This window comes from Schistocerca gregaria, chromosome 5 (assembly GCF_023897955.1).
Source record: "Schistocerca gregaria isolate iqSchGreg1 chromosome 5, iqSchGreg1.2, whole genome shotgun sequence".
In the NCBI taxonomy this organism is placed as follows: domain Eukaryota; kingdom Metazoa; phylum Arthropoda; class Insecta; order Orthoptera; family Acrididae; genus Schistocerca; species Schistocerca gregaria.
Window position 1 is genome coordinate 522,937,364 of NC_064924.1, and position 23,191 is coordinate 522,960,554.

Consider the following 23,191-nt stretch of genomic DNA (forward strand, 5'->3'; position numbering starts at 1 on the left):
GGTCGTGGTCCCACGTTCGTTACAGTCCTCTGTCTTACAGCTTCTCCACCAAGGACATTGAGGTATAGTGAGAACGAAACAACTTGCTCGTCAGCACTGTACTTGGTTAGGAATCGATGCCGCGATTACGAATATGTGCTGTCCTTGCATGGTGTGTGCTGAACAACAATCAGCACAACCGCGGAAATTCTTTGCATGGCCAAAAGCCACTTCCCCTTGGCAACGCTTACACATCGATTTTGCTGTCCCATTCTCGAATGCTCGATGATTGGTTGTGGTAGATTCATTCAGTAATTTTCCTTTTGTTGTCCGGATGTCTTCCACGACGTCATCTGCCACCATCCATGCGGTATCTGCTACCTTTTGCATTGAAGGTCTTCCACAGACTATTGTTTCCGACAATGGCCCACAATTCATGTCCGCAGAATTTCAGTCATTCTGCAAGGCCAATAGTATTCAAAATCCGACGTCCGCACTGTTTTCGCCACAGTCAAACGGTGCCGCTGAACGATTGGTCAGAACTTTAAACTCACAGATGTTGAAGAGTTGCATTCTCGGAAGGACGCGTTAGTGCTCTTTTTGTCCTCGTATCGCTCTCAGCCCCGAGATGGTCGCTCGCCGGCTGAGTTGCTCCACGGTCGTCATCATCGAACCTTGATGTCTTTGCTACATCCGCCGCATCAGGTTCCTGTGCAGCGGCAGACACCTGCTTTTGCTCCAGGCGACGTTGTCTACTATCGCCAATGTCGAGGTTCACGGCGTTGGTTCGAAGGGCGCTTTCTTCGCTGCCTCGCTATGTACCTGGTTTTGGGGGCCTCTGTCGTCGCACGGGATCTGCCGCTCGCCGTCTGCTTTCGACGACGGTGCCGTCTGGTGAGCGCCGCGGGGCCTCATCTACTGGCTCGCCTAAGACCCAGGTGTTATCGATGCTGCCATCCATTTTGCCCCATGGCGACGCACCGCTGCCGCCGCCGCCGCCTGTTCTTCCGCCGGCGACGCCCGCAGTGCACGCGTCGCTGCAACCGCCGGGCGCCTCCCTGGGTCACGCGCCGCCGATCGCTTCCCGTGACCAGTTGTCCTCCGACATGTAACTCTTGCCCGCTCCGGACCATATGTCGTCTTCGCCCGTCGGGTGCCCCGGCCAGATGGAGGTCGACCCTTCGGCCCCTCCTGTCTCTCAACGGGCGCATACACCACATGTTGGCGTGCACCCTGGAGCAGGTTTTCAGGCGTTTCCTAGCTCCCCGCTGTCCGAATGGCAGGGTGCTGGTGGCACAGCCTCGCCTGTTGTTAGGCTCCCCACCTCGTCTCATACGTCAACATGGGGTCCTCCCCACGGCGGGCGGAAGCCTTATGCCACAACCGTACGCCGATTTGCGGGGGAGGAATGTGGTGTCACCGCCAGACACCACACTTGCTGGGTGGTAGCCTTTAAACCGGCTGCGGTCCGGTAGTGTTCGTCGGACCCTCGTGTCGCCACTGTCAGTGATTGCAGACCGAGCGCCGCCACACGGCAGGTCTAGAGAGACTTCCTTACACTCGCCCCAGTTGTACAGCCGACTTTGCTAGCGATGGTTCACTTCCAAAATACGCTCTCATTTGCCGAGACGATATTTAGCATACCCTTCAGCTACGTTACTTACTACGACCTACCAAGGCGCCATATTCAGTTACCATTGATAATGTGAATCATATACTGTCACGAGCGACGTCCCTCATTAATGGATTAAAGTTAAGTATTCCACCAGGTACGTCCGTTTTTCTCAATTCTAATTCCCTTGTCGTGTTCCAGACCTCACGCCAGCCTGCGTGAGCTGAGACGCGTGCATTTCGGCCTCTTTTAGTAATACGGTATTGACTCTCCTGCCAACCACAACAATCCTACCATTTACTATGTCATTTACGTACTATATCAAAAGAACCTAACCGTAGTTTTGGAAGATAGCAACTCTAATTCTTAGAGTTGTGCTTCATTGGCAACCTTCCCTTCGGATTTGGACTTGGGTATGGTTGACGTGACAATCTTGGCCAAACGGGAACGAAAGTAAGCAACCAGCTTGAGGAGCTCACGGCGATATGTAACAATGAGCCTTTGCATATGTTGCATATTTAAAGGAGTCCAAGAAAGAATGCTTATATTTAATAAACCGTTGCAGATGTTGCGTAAGGTGTACAGAGGTGAAATAATGGACGTTTGTAAGTAGGCTGTTAAGGTTTTTTTTATTGGTAACGCCACATAGCGCTCTGTATGAAAAATCACTGGCTGTGCTGTGTGCAGTCAGTGGCTGGTTGGCATTGTTGTAATATTCGCCATTGTAGCGTTGGGCAGCTGGATGTTAACCGCGCGTAGCGTTGCGCAGTTGGAGGTGAGCCGCCAGCAGTGGTGGATGTGGGGAGAGAAATGGCGGAGTTTTGAGAGCGGATGATCTGGACGTGTGTCCATCAGAAACAGTACATTTGTAAGACTGGATGTCATGAACTGCTATATATATTATGACTTTTGAACATTATTAAGGTAAATACATTGTTTGTTCTCTATCAAAATCTTTCATTTGCTAACTATGCCTATCAGTAGTTAGTGCCTTCAGCAGTTTGAATCTTTTATTTAGCTGGCAGTAGTGGTGCTCGGTGTATTGCAGTAGTTTGAGTAACGAAGATTTTTGTGAGGTAAGTGATTCGTGAAAGGTATAGGTTAATGTTAGTCAGGGACATTCTTTTGTAGGGATCATTGAAAGCCAGATCGCATTGCGCTAAAAATATTGTGTGTCAGTTTAAGCACAGTCATTTATAGTTTTTCTAAGGGGATGTTTCACGTTACGCAGGAGATAGAAATGTACACTCATCTAAGGGTCCAATCTTGCAGACTTATGAATGGAAATACTTCCAAAGCGAAATATTTGTGGAACATTTTGCCCCTTTTCTTTGACGAGGCGTTGCAGGGCCATAGAACGCACTATAATCTCTGTGGTGACAATTAACGGCGTTCACAATATGGGGGAACAAGTAGCCATGTAATCGTAAGTTGTGACGGTTCTGTTTTACTATATAACTATAAGAGAAACTCTTCAATGCAATTTATATTACTGGACATTAAATTAGACATCTTGACCTTTTTATTTACTTTATCCCACCTGTCCTAACTCTTCACGAAATAAGTCAACTGATACAGGATGGTAATTACACAAGTCTATGTCATCTCCGAGAGTCGAGGACATCAACCCTGTACACGCGAAATAAATTCGCAGTTGCGAAAGTGGGCAACCTTCAGCTGTAGAATGGAATGACGACGATAAAAGTTTATGTCAGACTGGCACTCGAACCCAGATTTCCTGCTTATCGCGAATGATCGCCTTACCATTAGGCTCTCCAAGTACGCTTCAAGGCCAGACTCAGACTTCCATGTGTCGTCAACCATGTGAAGCGTGTTCGGATATCCTAATGGTAAGGCGAGCGCTCACGATATGCGGGAAATTCGGGTTCGAGTCCCAATCCGGTACAAATTTTCATTGTCATCATTGCATTATACAGCTGATGGCCGTCCATATTCGCAAATGCGAATACAGCTCATGTCTTTCATAACGACTGCAGTCGCCGCAGTGCCTGTTCCTCAGAATTGCGTGCATGACCGAAGGGTCATTGCATTGTATTTCTGAACAAGAGAGCCAATGCAATATCGTATTCATCCCTTTATGTCTACTGCGTAGCTTAGCGTAAGAACAGCGTTTCCCGTAGGCGTAGTGCCATGCCAGATTAACCGCTGTGCGGTGAAAACGCGTAAGTCGACTGCGATGGTGCGTGGAAATACACATAGTTTTAAACGTGTGACGTGCATCCTCTTAATCGTGATGGTGACAGTGAGTAAAGACACCGACGACATCTGCACTCACGACCCAACCACAATGACCCTTCAAGTATAACATGCAAAGACTACTACAGGACAATGTGAAACCACCGAATTTCTGGACGGTAACTTTTTATTAATCCTAATAGTTTTTGTCGTCTGAATGTTTTCTGTGTAAATGCACTCAGTTCCTGTTGTTCCAGTTTGCCAGGATATTTGAAAATGGTCCAATAACGGAACTGTACAACAGTCACAAGTAAGAAAAAAACGACAGCTGCAATTGATATCTAATCAGTCAAACAATTTTTCGCAGTTGTGGATCCAGCTCAGTGAAGTCCATCGTTCCATTAAAATGACATGTTTACGACTGAAGATGAAGATATTTCTGTCTGTACAGTTCGGGTCGGCGCCATTGATTTCTTATGAAAACGTCGGGATAAAATTAAAAGAAGAGTAATTTACGAGGACTTCGGGATTAAATTAAAAGAAGAGTAATTTACGAGGGTCGTCCAATAAGTAATGTTCTATATTTTTTTTAAGAAAAAGCCACTAATAGACATGGACAAACGTCATAGTTCGTACTTCACCTCTGACGTTTGTTCTGCACGTTGGTGAAGTTACGAACCGTTCTGGCCTATGGCAGAGCCATAGTACAGCGTCAAAATGGCATCTGCATACGATCACGGGATACATTATCTTCCATAACGTTGCCGTACGGCCATAAAGCGTGATGGAGACTGGAGACTTCGTAGCAAAATACGACTTGGGCAAGACATGTTGATGTATATCGTCACGAAGGTCTGACTCTTAAAAATCAATACATTCTGGGAAAAAAATATGGGGCATTACTTATCGAACGACCTTCGTAATTATGAAGTTAGACCGAGGAGCGAATCAATGTTGTCACGTCAGAAACTGATTGGGAAGACCAGTTCACCTATGACGGAATTCTGTCACACACAAAAGTGCGACTGACGAGTGAATGTTTTCACGCAAAAAAAAAAGAAGAAATGGTTGGGAAGACTAGTTGCCGTCCGGCCGGAGTGGCCTAGCGGTTCTAGGCACTAAAGTCTGGAACCGCGCGACCGCTACGCTCGCAGGTTCGAATCCCGCCTCGGGCATGGATGTGTGTGCTGTTATTAGGTTAGTTAGGTTTTAAGTAGTTCTACGTTCTAGGGGCTGATGACCTCAGAAGTTAAATCCGATAGTGCTCAGAGCCATTTGAACCATTTTTTGAAGATCAGGCGGAATTTTTTCGTACAAAAAAGTTCGACCGACGAGAGGATGGACGTTTTCACGTCAAACAATGATTGGGAAGACCAGGTAAATGGCTGATCGGCTAATACCGTTAGGCAAATGCGTGCGGAAAGAAAGAGGAGCAAGAGTGCGCGTGTGTGTGTTGGGCTGCAGTGACGCCGGTTTTTGGACTAGCCCGCCAAGCTGGCAGTCGGCTGCAAACAGACACCGGCTGCAGCAGCAGAGTCTCTGCGCCCGTAGCTGTAAGACAGAGGGGGCCCTGTGTAGTGCGATCCATTTCCCTGTGCCGACGTCAACGCGGCCGATAAGGCAGAGTGGCGTGGGAATGTGGAGTGAGAAGAGCCAGACGGGCGCTGGAGGGGGCGGCGCTTAGCTGCCCTGCGGCCGCGGCTGTCCTCAGTGCCTCCCACAATGCGCGCCAGACCGCCAGCTCTGCTGCCGCTGCTGCTGTGGCTGGTGGCCACCGCCGGCGCCTCGGCGTGTCCAGAGGACGGCCAACAGCAGCACGCGGTCTTCGGCTCCGGCCGCCACCTGGTGGCCTACGTGGTGCTCAGCACGTGCGACCTGCTGGACCGCGCCGTCAAGCCCACCCCTGCGGAGGTCCGCCGGTACCTGGACGCGGCAGCCGGCAGCGCTGGCGGCCATTTCGACTGGCGCGCCAACTACAGGTACTGAGAGGGCGGTCTTGTGTGCCCAAGTGGCAAGACAATACTTTGCGGCGGCGTCTACGTGCAACCTGTCTGTGTCCCACACCACACGCTTTAGCCTCGCCTACTGTTGCAACTGACAACGCTGGTTTAAGTGCAACTTTGAACCACTGTTTCTGTCTCCGATTCTCCCTAGAAAAATGTGTACGGTCGGCCTGCTATCGCAGTCACGTCTTAGGGGGGTAGGACGTCAATCGGGCCGACTTGTAGCAGGACAGGCACTACACGACATTTTAATTTCCACTGTCCATACTTTTACAAATAAATTCATAAAACTTTGTCAACATGACCAGGGGGGATTCAGAATTCACACTCTCAGCATTACCAAACAATCAGTTTAATAAGTCACGGATGCAAAATACTAACGCGTATTCTCTACAGATGAATGGAAAAACTGGTAGAAGCTGACCTCGGAGAACATCAGTTTGGATTCCGTAGATTTATTGGAATACATGAGGCAATACTGACCCTACGACTTATCTTAGATGCTAGATTAAGGAAAGGCAAACCTACGTTTCTAGCATTTGTAGGCTTGGAGAAAGCTTTTGACAATGTTGACTGGAATACTCTCTTTCAAAAACAGAAGATGGCAGGGGTAAAATACAGGGAGCGAAAACTATTTACAATTTGTACAGAAACCAGATGGCAGTTATAAGAGTTGAGGGGCATGAAAGGGAAGCAGTGGTTGGGAACGGAGTGAGACGGGGTTGTAGCCTATCACCGATGTTATTCAATCTGTATATTGAGCAAGAAGTGAAGGAAACAAAAGAAAAATTCGGAATAGGTATTAAAATCCATGGAGAAGAAATAAAAACTTTGATGTTCGCCGATGACATTGTAATTCTGTCAGAGACAGCAAAGGACTTGGAAGAGCAGTTGAATGGAATGGACAGTGTCTTGAAAGGAGGATATAACATGAACATCAACAAATGCAAAACGAGGATAATGGAATGTAGTCGAATTAAGTCGGGTGATGCTGAGGGAATTACATTAGGAAAAGAGACACTTAAAGTAGTAATGGAGTTTTGCTATTTGGGAAGCAAAATAACTGATGATGGTCGAAGTAGAGAGGATATAAAATGTAGACTGGCAATGGCAAGGAAAGCGTTTCTAAAGAAGAGAAATTTGTTAACTTCGCGTATAGATTTAAGTGTCAGGAAGTCGTTTCTGAAAGTATTTGTATGGAGCGTAGCTATGTATGGATGTGAAACATGGACGATAACTAGTTTAGACAAGAAGAGAATAGTAGCTTTCGAAATGTGGTGCTACAGAAGAATGCTGAAGATTAGGTGGATTAATCATATAACTAATGAGGAGGTATTGAATAGGATTGGGGAGAAGAGAAATTTATGGCACCACTTAACTAGAAGAAGGGATCGGTTGGTAGGACATGTTCTGAAGCATCAAGTGGTCACCAATTTAGTATTGGAGGGCAGCGTGGAGGGTAAAAATCGTAGAGGGAGACCAAGAGATGAATACGCTAAACAGATTCAGAAGGATGTAGGTTGCAGCAGGTAGTGGGAGATGAAGAAGCTTGCACAGGATAGAGTAGCATGGAGAGCTGCATCAAACCAGTCTCAGGACTGAAGACCAGAACAACAACAGCAATGTAAGTCCATAAATATAACAAAATAATATTTTTAACGTGTGAAGTTTCATCATCTTTTCCCTTTCTATTGGCTGCATTTGTTGTTTTGGTACACTTCTCTTCATAAGTAAGAGAGATTCTTCGATGAATTTTCCACAGCATACAAACCATGTTTACAGGTGTATGAAACTCTAGAATTTATTTAATGGATGAAAAAAAAAAGAATGAGCTGTTACATTTTAAACTTCATGTTTAGAAAAAACTCAAATTTTATTGTTAATTTTCTCAAATTTTACCACAGTTTTTAATAGATTTGGAAAATTCTAGAGTTTCATACACCTGTAAGTATGATTTGTATTCTGTGCAAAATTCATCGAAGTAACCTTCTGACTTATAAAGAAAAGTGTACCTATAACAACAAGTGCAGCCAATAGTAAGTGAAAAAATGATGAAATTTCACACGTAAAAAAAAATATTTTGTTATATTTTTGAACTTACATTGCTTAGTCTGTGAATTCTGAATCCCTCCTGGTCATGTTGACTAAGTTTTATGAATTTATTTGTAAAAGTATAGACTGTAGAAATTTAAATGTCGTGTGGTGCCTCTCCTGCTCCAAGTCGGCCAGTTTGACATCCTGCCCTCCTTAATGTCACCAGCAAAATCCTCCTGTCGTTAAGAAATTGAACTTGCGGTTATTTCTACATCTACATTTATACTCCACAAGCCACCCAACGGTGTGTGGCCGTGGGCACTTTACGTGCCACTGTCATTACCTCCCTTTCCTGTTCCAGTCGCGTATGTTTCGCAATAAGAACGACTGCCGAAAAGCCTCCGTGCGCGTTCGAACTTCTCTAATTTTACATTCGTGATCGCCTCTGGAGGTATAAGTAGGGGGAAGGGATAAAGGAGGTGTTTCCATTTACACAAAACAAGGGTATAAGTGCAAAACTGTATAAATAAGCAAAATTTGTATCCATCACAGCTTTGAAGCTCGTGCGTGTGAACTTTAGCTAGATAATGCAGTGTAGATATGAGCAACAGTGTACAGGTACCCATTAAGAGGTTAGGAGCGATTCATAAAAAAGTGATAAATGGATTATCACACCATGCACAGTTCAGAAACCATCAAGAAAACGAGTGAGGCTGGTCAACCTGGCATCTGCAGAGCACTACAGAGAAAGTTTAAGAAATGTTAATTGGGAGATGTATATAATCAGCCAAATGCTTTGCTCCACCAAAAATTATCAAATGTAACACCAAATAGTTTTTAAAGAAATCTTGGGTTATTACAGGTATTAGAGACAGTTCAGAAAGAAAAAGAAAATTGTATGACACAACAAGAATTACTAAAGATCCAGAAGTAACTTTGCACCATAAAAATTCTTGTAACATACTGAGAAAAGTGGTCAGAAAATCGTAAAATATCTCTATTAGATATGAAATTAAAAACTCAGGCAATAAAATCAAATCACTGTGGAATGCTGTTAAAAGAGTGACAGGAAAAGTAGCTTTTGGGTAGGTAGTATTACTATTAAAGAGAATGAAACCATCTTAACCAACTGTACAAAAGTAGATAACGTATTAAACCACAATTTCTTAAGTGTAGGTAAAAACATTGGTGAAGATAAGAATCTTTCCTGGCAGATTAAAACTGTGTGCCGGACCGAGACTCGAACTCAGCACCTTTGCTTTTCGCGGACATCTGCTCTACCAACTGAGCTACCCAAGCACAACTCACGCCCCGTCCTCACAGCGCACACTCCGCTGCAGAGTGAAAATCTCATTCTGGAAACATCCCCCAGGCTGTGGCTAAGCCATGTCTCCGCAATATCCTTTCTTTCAGGAGTGCTAGTTCTGAAAGGTCGCAGGAGAGCTTCTGTAAAGTTTGGAATGTAAGAGACGAGGTACTGGCAAAAGTAAAGCTGTGAGGACGGTACGTGAGTCGTGCTTGAGTAGCTCAGCTGGTAGAGCACTTCCCGCGAAAGGCGAACATATCCTTTCTTTCAGGAGTGCTAGTTCTGAAAGGTCGCAGGAGAGCTTCTGTAAAGTTTGGAATGTAAGAGACGAGGTACTGGCAAAAGTAAAGCTGTGAGGACGGTACGTGAGTCGTGCTTGAGTAGCTCAGCTGGTAGAGCACTTCCCGCGAAAGGCGAACATCCCGAGTTAGAGTCTCGATCCGGCACACAGTTTTAATCTGCCAGGTAAGTTTCATATCAGCGCACTCTCCGCTGCAGAATTAAAATCTCATTCTGGTAACATCTCTCAGGCTGTGGCTAAGCCATGTCTCCGCAATATCCTTTCTTTCAGGAGCGCTAGTTCTGCAGCATTCGCAGGAGAGCTTCTGTAAAGTTTGGAAGGTAGGAGACGAGGTACTGGCAGAAGTACACCTGTGAGGACGGGGCGTGAGTCGTGCTTGGGTAGCTCAGTTGGTAGAGCACTTGCCCGCGAAAGGCAAAGGTCCTGAGTTTGAGTCTCGGTCCGGCACACAGTTTTAATCTGCCAGGAATGTTTCATATCAGCGTACACTCCGCTGCAGAGAGAAAATCTCATTCTGGATTGGTGAGAATAGTTCAGAAGCAAAAGTCGTGCAGTACATGGAAGAGTTAGTTTTGAGAAATCCTTGTCAGATTAATTCTCATATAACAACCTACAACTACATCTACATTTATAATCCGCAAGCCACCAACGGTGTGTGGCGGAGGGCACTGTACGTGCCACTGTCAGACCTCCCTTTCCTGTTCCAGTCGCGTATGGTTAACGGGAAGAACGACTGCCGGAAAAACCTCCGTGCGCGCTCACATCTAATTTTACATTCGTGATCTCCTCTGGAGGCATAAGTGGGGGGAAGCAATATATTTGATACCTCATCCAGACACGCACCCTCTCGAAACCTGGACAGCAAGCTACACCGCGATGCTGTGGTGGCCGCGCGGTTCTAGGCGCTTCAATCTGGAACCGCGCGACTGCTACTGTCGCAGGTTCCAATCCTGCCTCCGGCATGGATGTGTGTGATGTCCTTAGGTTAGTTAGGTTTAAGTAGTTCTAAGTTTTAGGGGACTAATGACCTCAGACATTAAGTCCCATAGTGCACAGAGCCATTTGAACCATTTGATGCAGAGTGCCTCTCTTGTAGAATCTGCCACTTGAGTTTTTAAACATCTCCGTAACGCTATCACGGTTACCAGATAACCCTGTGACGAAACGCGCCGCTCTTGTTTGGATCTTCTCTATCTCCTCTGTCAACCCGACCTGGTACGTATCCTACACTGATGAGCAGTACTCAGGTATAGGTCGAACGAGTGTTTTGTAAGCCACCTCCTTTACTGATGGACTACATTTTCTGAGGACTCTCCCAATGGATCTCCACCTGGCACACACCTTACCAACAATTAATTTTATATGATCATTCCACTTCAAATCGTTCCGTACGCATACTACCAGATATTTTAGAGAAGTAACCGCTACCAGTGTTCCGTCCGCTATCATAAATAAAGTATCCTTCTTTCTATGTATTCTCAATACATTACATTTGTCTATGTTAAGGGTCAGTTGCCACTCCCTGCACCAAGTGCCTATCCACTGCAGATGTTCCTGCATTTCGCTGCAACTTTCCAATATTGCGAAACGTGAAACATGTAAGCTAGAAAAATGTTAGAGCAAGACTCAAATTGTGTTTAAAGTTTGTTGGCAGCCTCTAACAGCTCTCGTTATCAAACTCTGGATCAGTAAAGCCTGTAGAATTTGCGATCCACTTTAAGAATAGCACGTTTTTCACACATCGTGCAATGATATAATTTAGCAGTGCATTCAGTGTTGCACATGGATAATGTTTGAAAAATCTTTTGCTACTAGAGCTGGAAGTAAATAAATAATACAATAAAACATCAGCCCTGATGCTAAAGTTTCACTGCATGAACAGTTTAAATGTAGTGGACTATAAAATTTTGTTCCATTAATACCTTTGTGTGTGTGTGTGTGGGGAGGGGGGGGGGGGCGAGGTGTAGGCGACAAGAAAAAACTTTCTAAAAGGTTCAAAATAAATATTAAAGTTTGTTGGAAGCCGATAACCGCTCTCATTATCAGATACCGGATGAATATAGTCTGGAAAATTTGAGCGGCGTGAGTTACACTGCCTCAAGATATGTACACTGTTTCTAACTATAATGCTTGTCTTACCGTACAGAACCATTGACGTAAGATTAATTTCATTAAATAGTTTTTGAAGTATCAGTGCCTTTTGCATGAAGCAGTGGATGCTGATGCAAGACAACATCTCATGATCCGGATGTGGTGAATTGTTGCAGTCACTTAATAACGATCAGTGCAGCAGCGAGAAGGTAGTATGTGACTGTAGGAGATTCTCATAGGTGTTTCTATTATAGTGCCCGTATTGGTGAGTTCATTGACAGTCGCTCTGATTAACCGAAACTTTAGGATCACTGCCCACCACAACGTCTGATGCTGCCTGGTGCCGTTGCGTCCACGTGTCATGGTAGCAAAAGTTTGGCAGCGGAGAAGACACGGACGAAGGTATGAACTGCAAAGGAGGAAATCGATTGAGATAAGCGACGGTGACGGAGAGAAGATTATTATTACGCACAGCCTGTGAAAGAGAATCTCGAAAGCGGCGAAGCTGGTCGAATGTTCACGTGCTACTGTCGTGAGCGTCTACGGAAAGAGGTAGAAGGCCAGTGAAACTACCACTGGGCGCTAAATGGTTGAACGTTCACGACTCTTCACGCAACGTGGTGTTCGGAGGCTTGTCTGCTCTGAAAAGTAGAATACACGATCATCTGTGGCACCTCTTCCGAAAGAGCACATTGCTGGTGCACGCGCAAGTGTTTCGAAACACACCGCCCATCGTGCACTGTTGAACATGGAGCTAAGCAGCAGACCAACCGTATATTCAAGTGTTGACGCAGCGACATCGCAGATTACGATTTCAGTGGGAATGGGACCATCCGGATTCGACCGTCGATTAAAGGAAGCGTGTCGACTCTTCGGGTGAATCACATATTTGCTACACTTGATCGATTGTCGTCTACAAAAACGCTGTCATCGAAGTGAACGGCGGCTCGAAACGCGCAGCGCGCCACTGACACAGGCTGTTGGGAGCAGTATTATACTTTAGAGACATTCTCCTGCGCTTGCATGGGACCTGTGGCAGTAATCGAAGATACGCTGACAGCAGCGAACTATCTGCATCACTTCATGCTTGATGTATTCCCCTACGTCGATGTCATCTTTCAGCAGTATAATTATCCCTGCCTCGGAGCGAGAACCATGCTACAGTGGTTTGAGGAGCATTATAGTGAACTCACTTTGATGTCACGCCGACCACATTCACGTGATGTAAATCCTAAGGAACCCATCTGGGTCACTATCGGAGGTCATCACAGCGTACACAAATCACCGGCCAGTTACTTATGTGAATTAGATGACCTGTGCGTAGACTTCTAACGCCACATACATCTGCGAACCTACCTACAAACTGCCGGATCCATGAAAGGCAGAATCGCAGAATCAGTGATGTATTTCGTTCCAAAGAGGGACAAACGAGCTATTAAGGAGAGTGTCATATTGTTTTGGCTCATCAATGTATTTTAACGTAAATTTGTATCTGTACTACTGCTTTTACTTATGGTTTCGAAATGACACCATTGCGACAGTACATATTTATGAAACAAAATTTGTTAAACATAGGCCTATTTTAGATTGTTCTTTAGGACTATAATTTGTTTTAGGCACTATGAGTTTCGAAATGTGAGGCTGTGTCTACGAAAAATGCTAATTTGCTTTGAAATATACCATATGAAATGATAGATGGTCGAAAACTTTATGTTCTAGTGGTTTCAAAGTGAAACCACCTCCTTAAAACAATTAAATGTTCACTTTATGACACTTTCTTCTTGTATTCTTTGCTTACTGTGAGAAGAGGGGTTAGTCGTGTGAAAAATTAAAATTAGCATTTATCTTTTTTCATATGGTGAAACTGAAAGTGTTAATGAGTACATTATGAAAGAATTTTAAATTCGGGCAATAATTATATGAAATATCGAAAGTAAATTTCTTTGTCCTTAGAAAAGCGTTAGATGGGCAAACTTTGCACCGTGCCCAGCTTTAGCTGTTTAGTAATAAACACACCTGACGTGTGTCCCTTATCCTACCCCAACGAACATTTGCTCGCCTTCTTTAGTGCTCAACCTTAACGTCGGTCTGCAGCATTACGCTATGCCACTATTGTGTCTGTCCTCCTATTTATTTCAGTATTCTTAGCACACACTACAGCCCTCAGCCTGCTGTGTATATGACATCCTTGGTCGTCCCTGTCGATTCTCTGCCGCTATACCTACTTCGGAAATTCTTCCGTATGTGACATTGTATCTCAAAAGCTGTACTACGAGTTTTTCTCTTCTTGTTTGGATGTGCATCCAGAGAGATTTGATTTCCTCTCCTCTTCTAGTGCCACTCTGTTGGTAACTGCCTCTCCAGCTGATCTTCAACATCCTTCTGTAGAACCAAATCTCCTAGTTGTCTAGCAATCTTTATTCTTGTCAAAATTACACATCCGCACAGCCCACTCCCTAAACAAACACGTTTATGATAAGTTTCCTTCTTTCCAGAGTGATGTTCTTGCTGGCGAGTATTTTCTTTCAAAAACTAAATGCAGTTTTGGGCTGCTGTGTTCCGTCCACAGTTTCGTTCCGGAGTCTACCAACCATTGTGATCCTGTTACCCAAACACGTAAATTCGTCTAACACCATTCTTACAACGTTCTTTCTTCCAAGGTTCATATCATTCTTCATAGCTCCATACAATATATGCAGTCTTTCTACACTACAACTACCATCATTTTTACCATACTTAATCTATCATATCTACCGCCATGATACGTGCAGCTCACTATAGTCAGGCAGTCGTGTGTTCCAGTCAGTGAGTAACCACTTGCACAGGTGTAGCTCGTCCGCAGAATCTGTAACGCCGAGCAGGGAGCGCGCTGTCGTCTGTTGACAGTAAACTGAGTTGCAGCGGGTGTAATATTTTGAAAGCATTGTTCACAATCATTTCGCACTTTGGTATGCTGGTGTAATTAACATATCATCAGACTGACAACTAACTTGATGACTTGCTCGTTCTGGGTATTTTAGACCATAAGTAAGTAATGTGATGGGCGCCCACCCACATGTTCGCTCACTTGATCCCATAGCCCCCATACCTTACCTTCCTCCCACTCACTGACACAAAAATGTTGATGTAATATAATGTTCTTAGGATTGATAAGACAATGATTAAATCCTTCAGAAGCTGATTTAGTAATAGTGCTCAGCTTTAATTACATAAAAAACAGCCAAACAAAAAATAAACGAAGTGTCGGAATTGTGGAAGCCAGAAAACAATGGTAATGATTGAAACTTCCTGGCAGATTAAAACTGTGTGCCCTACCGAGACTCGAACGCAGGACGTTGGCCTTTTGCGGGCAAGTGCTCTACCAATTGAGCTATCCAAGCATGACTCACGACCCGTCCTCTGATTCTGGAAACATCCCCCAGGCTGTGAGTAAGCCATATCTCCGCAATATCCTTTCTTCCAGGAGTGTTAGTTCTGCAGGTTCGCAGAAGCGCTTCTGTAAAGTTTGGAAGTTAGGAGACGAGACACTGGCAGAATTGAAGCTGTGAGGACGGGTCCTGATCTGTGCTTCGGTAGCTCAGATGGTAGAGCACTTGCCCACGAAAAGCAAAGTTCCCGAGTTCATGTCTCGGCCAGCCACACAGTTTTAATTTGCCAGGAAGTTTCATATCAGCGCACTCTTCAGTGTAGAGCGAAAAATCTCATTCTGGAATAGTAATGATTTGACCCAATATCCGTATGTCACATTATTGAGACTTCTAGTTTAATCTACGTAACGAGTCAAGATTATAAAGGGGTCTTTAAAATTTTAATGCTTAAAATATCGCCTATTTTATTAAGTCACGTAATATTTCAACGGGAAAGCGATATTTACATTGTTCTGCGTAGTCTAAGCCACTTTAAAGGCTGCATATGACAGAACGTCCGGTTGATTTTCTTATTTGGAGTAAATCACGATAAATACTTCTTTGAGCTTGTCAAATTGGGTGCATGAGGACGATATGCAAGCTGTGTATATTTCTGTAAAAGCTTGATGGCTTTATGACGTTTGTTTGAGTGTTCTTGCACCGATTTCGTTAGAACTCCTACGGGAACCAGTAATTCACCAGTAGGTGATTAGTGGACGAAGGACGCTGCATTGCAGCATGAAGTAACTTGAAAATTTGAGTCGGTCAGATGCTGTGTACGGATGTTCGAAGCGGTTAAGGCAACCACTTTTGAAAAGTGATAAATTGGATTCGAGTCCTGCTCCTGCACGAGTTTCCACCATTGCATTACTACTTTGCCCTTTGCGGCTGGAAGTCACGAATTCTCACCAACCCCTTTCCTTTCTCTCCCCATTTTCTATTTCACATAACGCCATGCGAATCATTTATCCTGTGGCACCAACAATAACAATCATGCTAATTGTGATCATTCAGCTTACATTTACAAACGATTAACAACACGAAGTGAACATATTTTGACTTATTGGACATTTGTGGTAAGGTCTTATGGGGCGAAACGACTGAGGTCATCGGTCCCAAAGTTTATACAGTACTTAATCTAACTTAAACCAACTTACGCTAATGACGACACACACACCGATGCCCGAGGGAGGACTCGAACCTCCGACGAGGGGAGCAGCGCGGACCGTGACAAGACGCCCGAGATCTCGCGGCTATCCCGCGCTTTTTTTGATTTATAAGTTAAACACTTACGCCCAGTTTAACTAACTTCTATAAGTATTATCTTAATTACTCAAGAAATCAAATCCTCGCGTCTCAAAACTTTTTTATTTTACAGGGTGTAGCTTCGGGTTCCAAGGCTGTTCCTACTGCCACTGTTTGACCGATCTTATTCGTATCTTCTGATGTGTAATGAAATTACCGAAGAAATGAAGCGGTAATTCGAAGTAAATCGAGACAGTTCAGCAAGCAGCAAGCCACTATTAATGCTGTTTCTGACTACATCGTATGGGCATTGGTGTACTGTTTAGTGTAAAACAGGAAGCCGAGTTTCTTTGGCCAGTTATCTCAACATCCAAAAACTGAGTTTTTGGTGGAAATTGAATCCTGGACAAATATATTTTTTTCCTGTAATTTACAGATTTTGTTGATCCTTCCCAGATGAGATTGGTTCTGTGCACTAATTTGCGCAGGTGTTGAGCTGTGATTGAAACTAGTCTCACAGCAATGATTTGCAGCTTCATCTACATCTACATGGTTACCCTGCAATTCACATTTAAGTGCTTGGCAGAGGGTTCATAGAACCACAATCATACTATCTCTTTACCATTCCACTCCCGAAGAGCCCGCGGAAAAAACGAACACCTAAACGCTTCTGTTCGAGCTCTGATTTCTCTTATTTTATTTTGATGATCATTCCTACCTATGTAGGTTGGGCTGTCGGAAGAGAAATTTCGTAAAAAGATCTCGCCGCGACGAAAAACGTCTTTGCTGTAATGACTTCCATCCCAATTCGCGTATCATATCTGCCACACTCTCTCCCCTATTACGTGATAATACAAAACGAGCTGCCCTTTTTTGCACGCTTTCGATGTCCTCCGTCAATCCCACCTGCTATGGATCCCATACCGCCCAGCAATATTCTAACAGAGGACGAACGAGTGTAGTATAAGCTGTCTCTTTAGTGGACTTGTTGCATCTTCTAAGTGTCCTACCAATGAAACGCAACCTTTGGCTCGCCTTCCCCACAATGTTATCTATGTGGTCTTTCCAACTGAAGTTGTTCGTAATTTTAACACCCAGGTACTTAGTAGAATTGACAGCCTTGAGAATTGTACTATTTATCGAGTAATCGAATTCCAACGGATTTCTTTTGGAACTAATGTGGATCACCTCACACTTTTCGTTATTTAGCGTCAACTGCCACCTGCCACACCATACAGCAATCTTTTCTAAATCGCTTTGCAACTGATACTGGTCTTCGGATGACTTTACTAGACGGTAAATTACAGCATCATCTGCGAACAGCCTAAGAGAACTGCTCAGATTGTCACCCAGATCATTTGTATAGATCAGGAACAGCAGAGGTCCCAGGACGCTTCCCTGGGGAACACCTGATATCACTTCAGTTTTACTCGATGATTTGTCGTCTATTACTACGAACTACGACCTCGCTGACAGGAAATCACGAATCCAGTCGCACAACTGAGACGATACCCCATAGGCCCGCAGCTTGATTAGAAGTCGCTTGTGAGGAACGGTGTCAAAAGCTTTCCGGAAATCTAGTAATACGGAATCCACTTGAGATCCCCTGTCGATAGCGGCCATTACTTCGTGCGGATAAAGAGCTAGCTGCATTGCACAAGAGCGATGTTTTCTGAAGCCATGCTGATCACGCATCAATAGATCGTTCCCTTCGAGGTGATTCATAATGTTTGAATACAGTATATGCTCCAAAACCCTACTGCAAACCGACGTCAATGATATAGGTGTGTAGTTAGGTGGATTACTTCTACTACCTTTCTTAAACACTGGTGCGACCTGCGCAATTTTCCAATCTGTAGGTACAGATCTATCGGTGAGCGAGCGGTTGTATATGAGTGCTAAGTAGGGAGCTATTGTATCAGCGTATTCTGAAAGGAACCTAATCGGTATACAATCTGGACCTGAAGACTTACCCGTATCAAGTGATTTGAGTTGCTTCGCAACCCCATCATGCCAGCAGATGTTCGTGTTTAAAATTCTGGAATATTCCATTCGTCTTCCCTGGTGAAGGAATTTCGGAAAACTGCGTTCAATAACTCCGCTTTAGCGGCACAGTCGTCGGTAACAGTGCCATCGGCACTGCGCAACGAAGGTACTGACTGCGACTTGCCGCTTGTGTACTTTACATACGACCAGAATTTCTTCGGATTTTCTACCAAATTTCGAGACAATGTTTCTTTGTGGGACCTATTAAAGGCATCTCGCATCGAAGTCCGTGCCAAATTTCGCGCGTCTGTAAATTTTAGCCAGTCTTCGGGATTTCGCGTTCTTCTGAACTTCGCATGCTTTTTCCGTTGCCTCTGCAACAGCGTTCGGACCTGTTTTGTGTACCACGGGGCATCCGTTCCATCTCTTACCAATTCATGAGGTATGAATCTCTCAATTGCTGTTGCTACTATATCTTTGAATTTGAGCCACATCACGTCTACATTTGCATAGTCAGTTCGGAAGGAAAGGAGTTTGTCTTTTAGGGAGGCTTCTAGAGACAAATTATCCTCTTTTTTAAATAAAATTATTTTGCGTTTGTTTCTGATGGATTTGGAAGAAACGGTATTGAACCTAGCTACAACGACCTTGTGATCACTAATCCCTGTATCAGTCATGGTGCTCTCTATCAGCTCTGGATTGTTTGTGGCTAAGAGGTCAAGTGTGTGTTCGCAACCATTTACAATTCGCGTGGGTTCGTGGACTAACTGCTCGAAATAATTTTCGGAGAAAGCATTTAGGACAATCTCGGAAGATGTTTTCTGGCTACCACCGGTTTTGAACAAGTATTTTTGCCAACATATAGAGGTAAGGTTGAAGTCCCCACCAACTATAACCGTATGAGTGGGGTTTTTATTTGCTACGAGGCTCAAACTTTCTCTGAACTGTTCCGCAACTGTATCATCGGAGTCTGGGGGTCAGTAGAAGGAGCCAATTATTAACTTAGTTCGGCTGTTAAAAGTATAACCAATTCGCACGGAGTATCTACTTCGACTTCACTACAAGATAAACTACTACTGACAGATACAAACACTCCACCACCAATTCTGCCTAATCTATCTTTCCTGAACACCGTCTGAGACTTCGTAAAAATTTCTGCAGAACTTATTTCAGGCTTTAGCCAGATTTCTGTACCTATGAAGATATCAGCTTCTGTGCTTTATATTAGCGCTTGAAGCTCAGGGACTTTTCCAGCACAACTACAACAATTTGCAACCATATTTCCGACTGTTCCTTGATCCAAGCACGTCCTGTATTTGCCATGCACCCTTTGACATTGCAGCCCACCCCGTACTTTCCCGAGGCCTTCTAACCTAAAAAATCGCCCAGTCCACGCCACACAGCCTCCGCTACCCGTGTAGCCTATTCAGCGGATCCCGAAACCCCATTACCCTATGGCGCAAGCAAGGAATCTGCATCCAACACGGTCGCAAAACCGTCTGAGCCTCTGATTCAGACCCTCCACCCGGCTCTGCACCAAAGGTCCGCAGTCGGTTCTGTCGACGATGCTGCAGATGGCGAGCTCTGCCTTAATCTCGTAAGCAAGACCGGCAGCCTTCACCAAATCAAATAGCTCCTGGAATCCAGAGAGAATTTCCTCAGATCCAAAGCGACACACGTCATTAGTGCCGACATGTGCCACCACCTGCAGCTGGATGCACCCTGTGCTCCTCATGGCATCCGGAAGGACCCTTTCCACATCTGGAATGACTCCTCCTGGAATGCACACGGAGTGCACATTGGATTTCTTCCCCTCCTTAGCCGCCATATCCCTAAGGGGCCCCATTACGCGCCTAACATTGGAGCTCCCAACTACCAGTAAGCCGACCCTCTGCGATTGCCCGGACCTTGAAGGCTGAGAATGATCCTCTGAAACAGGGCAGGCAGCTGCATCTGGCTCAGCCAGAGACAGTGCCTGAAACATGTTTGTCAAACGCACCGGGAAGGCTTTCTGATCAGCCTCCAGGGACGGCTTTCGCTGCCTACCACGCCTTGGAACGACCTCCCAATCAACCACAGGTGAGGGCTCAGCCCCACTGCGGGCAGCAACCGGGGCAACCACAGCGGCAGACCGATCTGGGGACAGACGGCACGAGGTTGACATCCCCGTGATACCCGAGTCCGGCTCCCCACAGTGGTGCCCATTGGCAACAGCCTCAAATTGCGCGACCGAAGTCAGCGCCGCTTGCAGCTGTGAGCTTAGGGATGCCAACTCAGCCCTCATACGAACACAGCAATCGCAGTCCCTGTCCATTCTAACAACAGTTACTGAAACACGAGTCCGTGCCTAGATAACGCATGCGAAACACACAAAGAATGTATCAACTAACCTGTACAAATGCCTAACGACTGCGCTACAATCTGCCTGAACTTACGATTACAGTAACTAAAACTCGAAATTACACCTCCTATACGAAACTCACGCGCAATTTAAGAAAGAAATATTTATAAGCTTCGGTTCATTCTTGCAAGACTTCCTGTCTTGATCACCACACCGTCACTAAATGCTGGAAGAGGACAATATGCGAAAAGTGCTATCGAACAAATGCTCTTAACAGTATTTGATTGTCGTTAGGCGTTTAACTCGCGACTGTGACCTGCTTTTCAAAATATCTGAACGTACCTTGTATTTGTCACCGTCTGTAGCTTTCTACTACTTAAACGCAATGGTACTACCAATCTTGCCAGGAAATGTGCTGGGCTTGTCAGTAATAAGTCGCTAGCTTTAATGTGTTGCTTATAAATAATTCTTCTTTATAGTAAAAAATAATACATAGTCTTAAATTCTGCAATAAATAGTACACTTTGCACCTTCCGCAGTAACCTAGCGCCGCTGTTACTGCCAACGATTCAGCTTTTATGTCTTCATAGAGCGTTTAATGCCCAGAACTTGCTAATTTATGCCGTCAACTGCCTCTTATAAATTTTTCCACCGTCGTTATGGTTATCACTTCTGCATACGACTATACGACGATCTAAATAATTTTGCATACACAGCCTGGCGAGAATTAGATAGATGGACATAGGCGTACTCTTTTGAATGCCGAGGGATAAGAAAACCACTGAAGACAAATTGATGGCGATTGGGAGTACATGGAGTCCTGGAACAATATGTGTGCCTATAGCTGAAGAACGTAGTGCATGAAAAAACCTTGGGGACACATTTAGTCAGCAGTGGGCGTCTTACTGCTGTTGATGAATCAGAAGAAGATGAAGACGAAGTAGAAGATAATTTGGAAATTTTTGTTACGGTGTTATGAAACTCAAATGCTGAGGTCATCGGTCCCTAAGCTCACACACTCTACTTAATGTAACTTAAATTTACTTACGCTATGGACAACACATACATCCTTGCCCGAGGGAGGACTCGCACCTCCGACGGGGGAAGCCGCACGGATCATGACGTGGGGCCCGAGACCGCGCATCTACCCCGAGCGGCTAGTAGAAGATATTATGACGCTTATTAATATCCACAGTTTAGGGTACTAAAAAGCAGCAGATAAATTTACTAAATATAAAAGTAATTGGCGGTCTTCAGATCGATATAAAATAGAATGTTTCAGTAGATGGTTTAGTAATAATAGCAAACAGCCGAACAACAAATATTTAACAGTCAGAACATTGGGTTGTTAGAAAAATACGGAAATTATTTCGAACGTCCCTCGATTAAAGTGTTATAGTACAACGGTAGAATTCCCATTAATATAATTTCTGCATCTACACCACTAACAGAAATGTTAACGCTAAAATCATCTTAAGACTGCCTGGAAGAAATGGCTGAAAGTGACTGAAAGTGCATTTTGCTGTCAAACTTGACACCCACATTTAGAATATTTATCTGTGTAGAGAGGACAATACACCCATTCATCAAAATGGACATGATGAATGCATGTCAGAGCAATGTATTGGCTGTCAAATACGCATTACATTTTGTTAATGATTATTCGCTGCGCACGATGCCATACTTATTACGACTCTCTGACACGTTCTCACATCCTCATACGAGGATTGGTTTACAAGACCAGAATATGTTATTTCGATGATGACATGTCGTTTAGGTAGATGGGAGATTTTGTGTCACGTCAACTTGTACCTGAGAATGGCTATAAAGCCGAAATAATGACTTTTCAAAATAAATGAGCAGTGGTTAACAGTCGAACGGAGGAAATTTCTTTCGAAAAATGCTTACTTAATTTTAGGGATGTCCGATTTATGTGCGCGTACAATCAGCTAACCGTCGAGGTTTAAAGTAGGAGTTGCAGCAATACCACCCAAATATGTAGCAGGGTTTGTAGTACAGGAAGCGTAAATTAGGAGGTTTTTATTATTTACTACCTCTCACGATAATCGCGGATCGATATATTCCCAGTTATGGCCGTCTAATATTCCCTCAATACGTCAGCGGTCTGTCTGAAGATGCGTCATTCGCGAGCATTCTCTTGGTGTCAATGAGTACACTGTCGAGTGCCCCTAATCTGAACAGTGAAACATGAGGAATAATTTATGAACCTAGCGTTTGAGTCAGCGGCTAAACGCTACGATCGTAACAATTCCAGGGATCTGCTTAAGACTATGTTTGCAAGCTTGTCGGAAACATTGCATATCAACAGTGCATGTCATAAACGGGCTAGTACCTCTGAAAGTGTGCCTCTATGTAGCGAGAGAAAAAAAACAGAGAACTGGGAAAAGAAACTTCTATTCTGAGGGTCCCGTAGGAGCTTCCTTATGCATATAGATACTAACAGTAGTTCGTGTTTTTCAGTGACATGGTGCAAAAGTTTCTATTGGACACCACATCAGCGACTTGTGTGTCCCCAATCGACCCCAGTTATCCAACCGGCGAAAGGGGGCCCACAGCTTAGCGTGGAATCCGAAATACATGTTGTCCCTCGTGGCTCTTCACATCATTGAGAGGTGAAGGTTAGGTTAAAACGAAGACTGTGAAGATCCCTTGGGCGACGGCCTCGTGAC

The 23,191-nt window shown here is 44.5% G+C and overlaps 2 protein-coding genes across 3 annotated transcripts in view; one reads left to right on the top strand and one right to left on the bottom strand.

Moving 5' to 3' along the window:
* The window catches only part of LOC126272321 (uncharacterized), a 974,015-nt gene that overhangs the window by 486,529 nt on the left and 464,295 nt on the right, over window positions 1-23,191 (bottom strand). The window lies entirely within an intron of this gene.
* Window positions 5,458-23,191, top strand: part of LOC126272322 (uncharacterized) — a 96,596-nt gene continuing 78,862 nt past the window's right edge. The window contains exon 1 of the mRNA XM_049975106.1: window positions 5,458-5,766. Coding sequence (XP_049831063.1) covers window positions 5,510-5,766 — 257 coding nt within the window. The 5' untranslated portion in view covers window positions 5,458-5,509. The remainder of the gene's footprint in view (window positions 5,767-23,191) is intronic.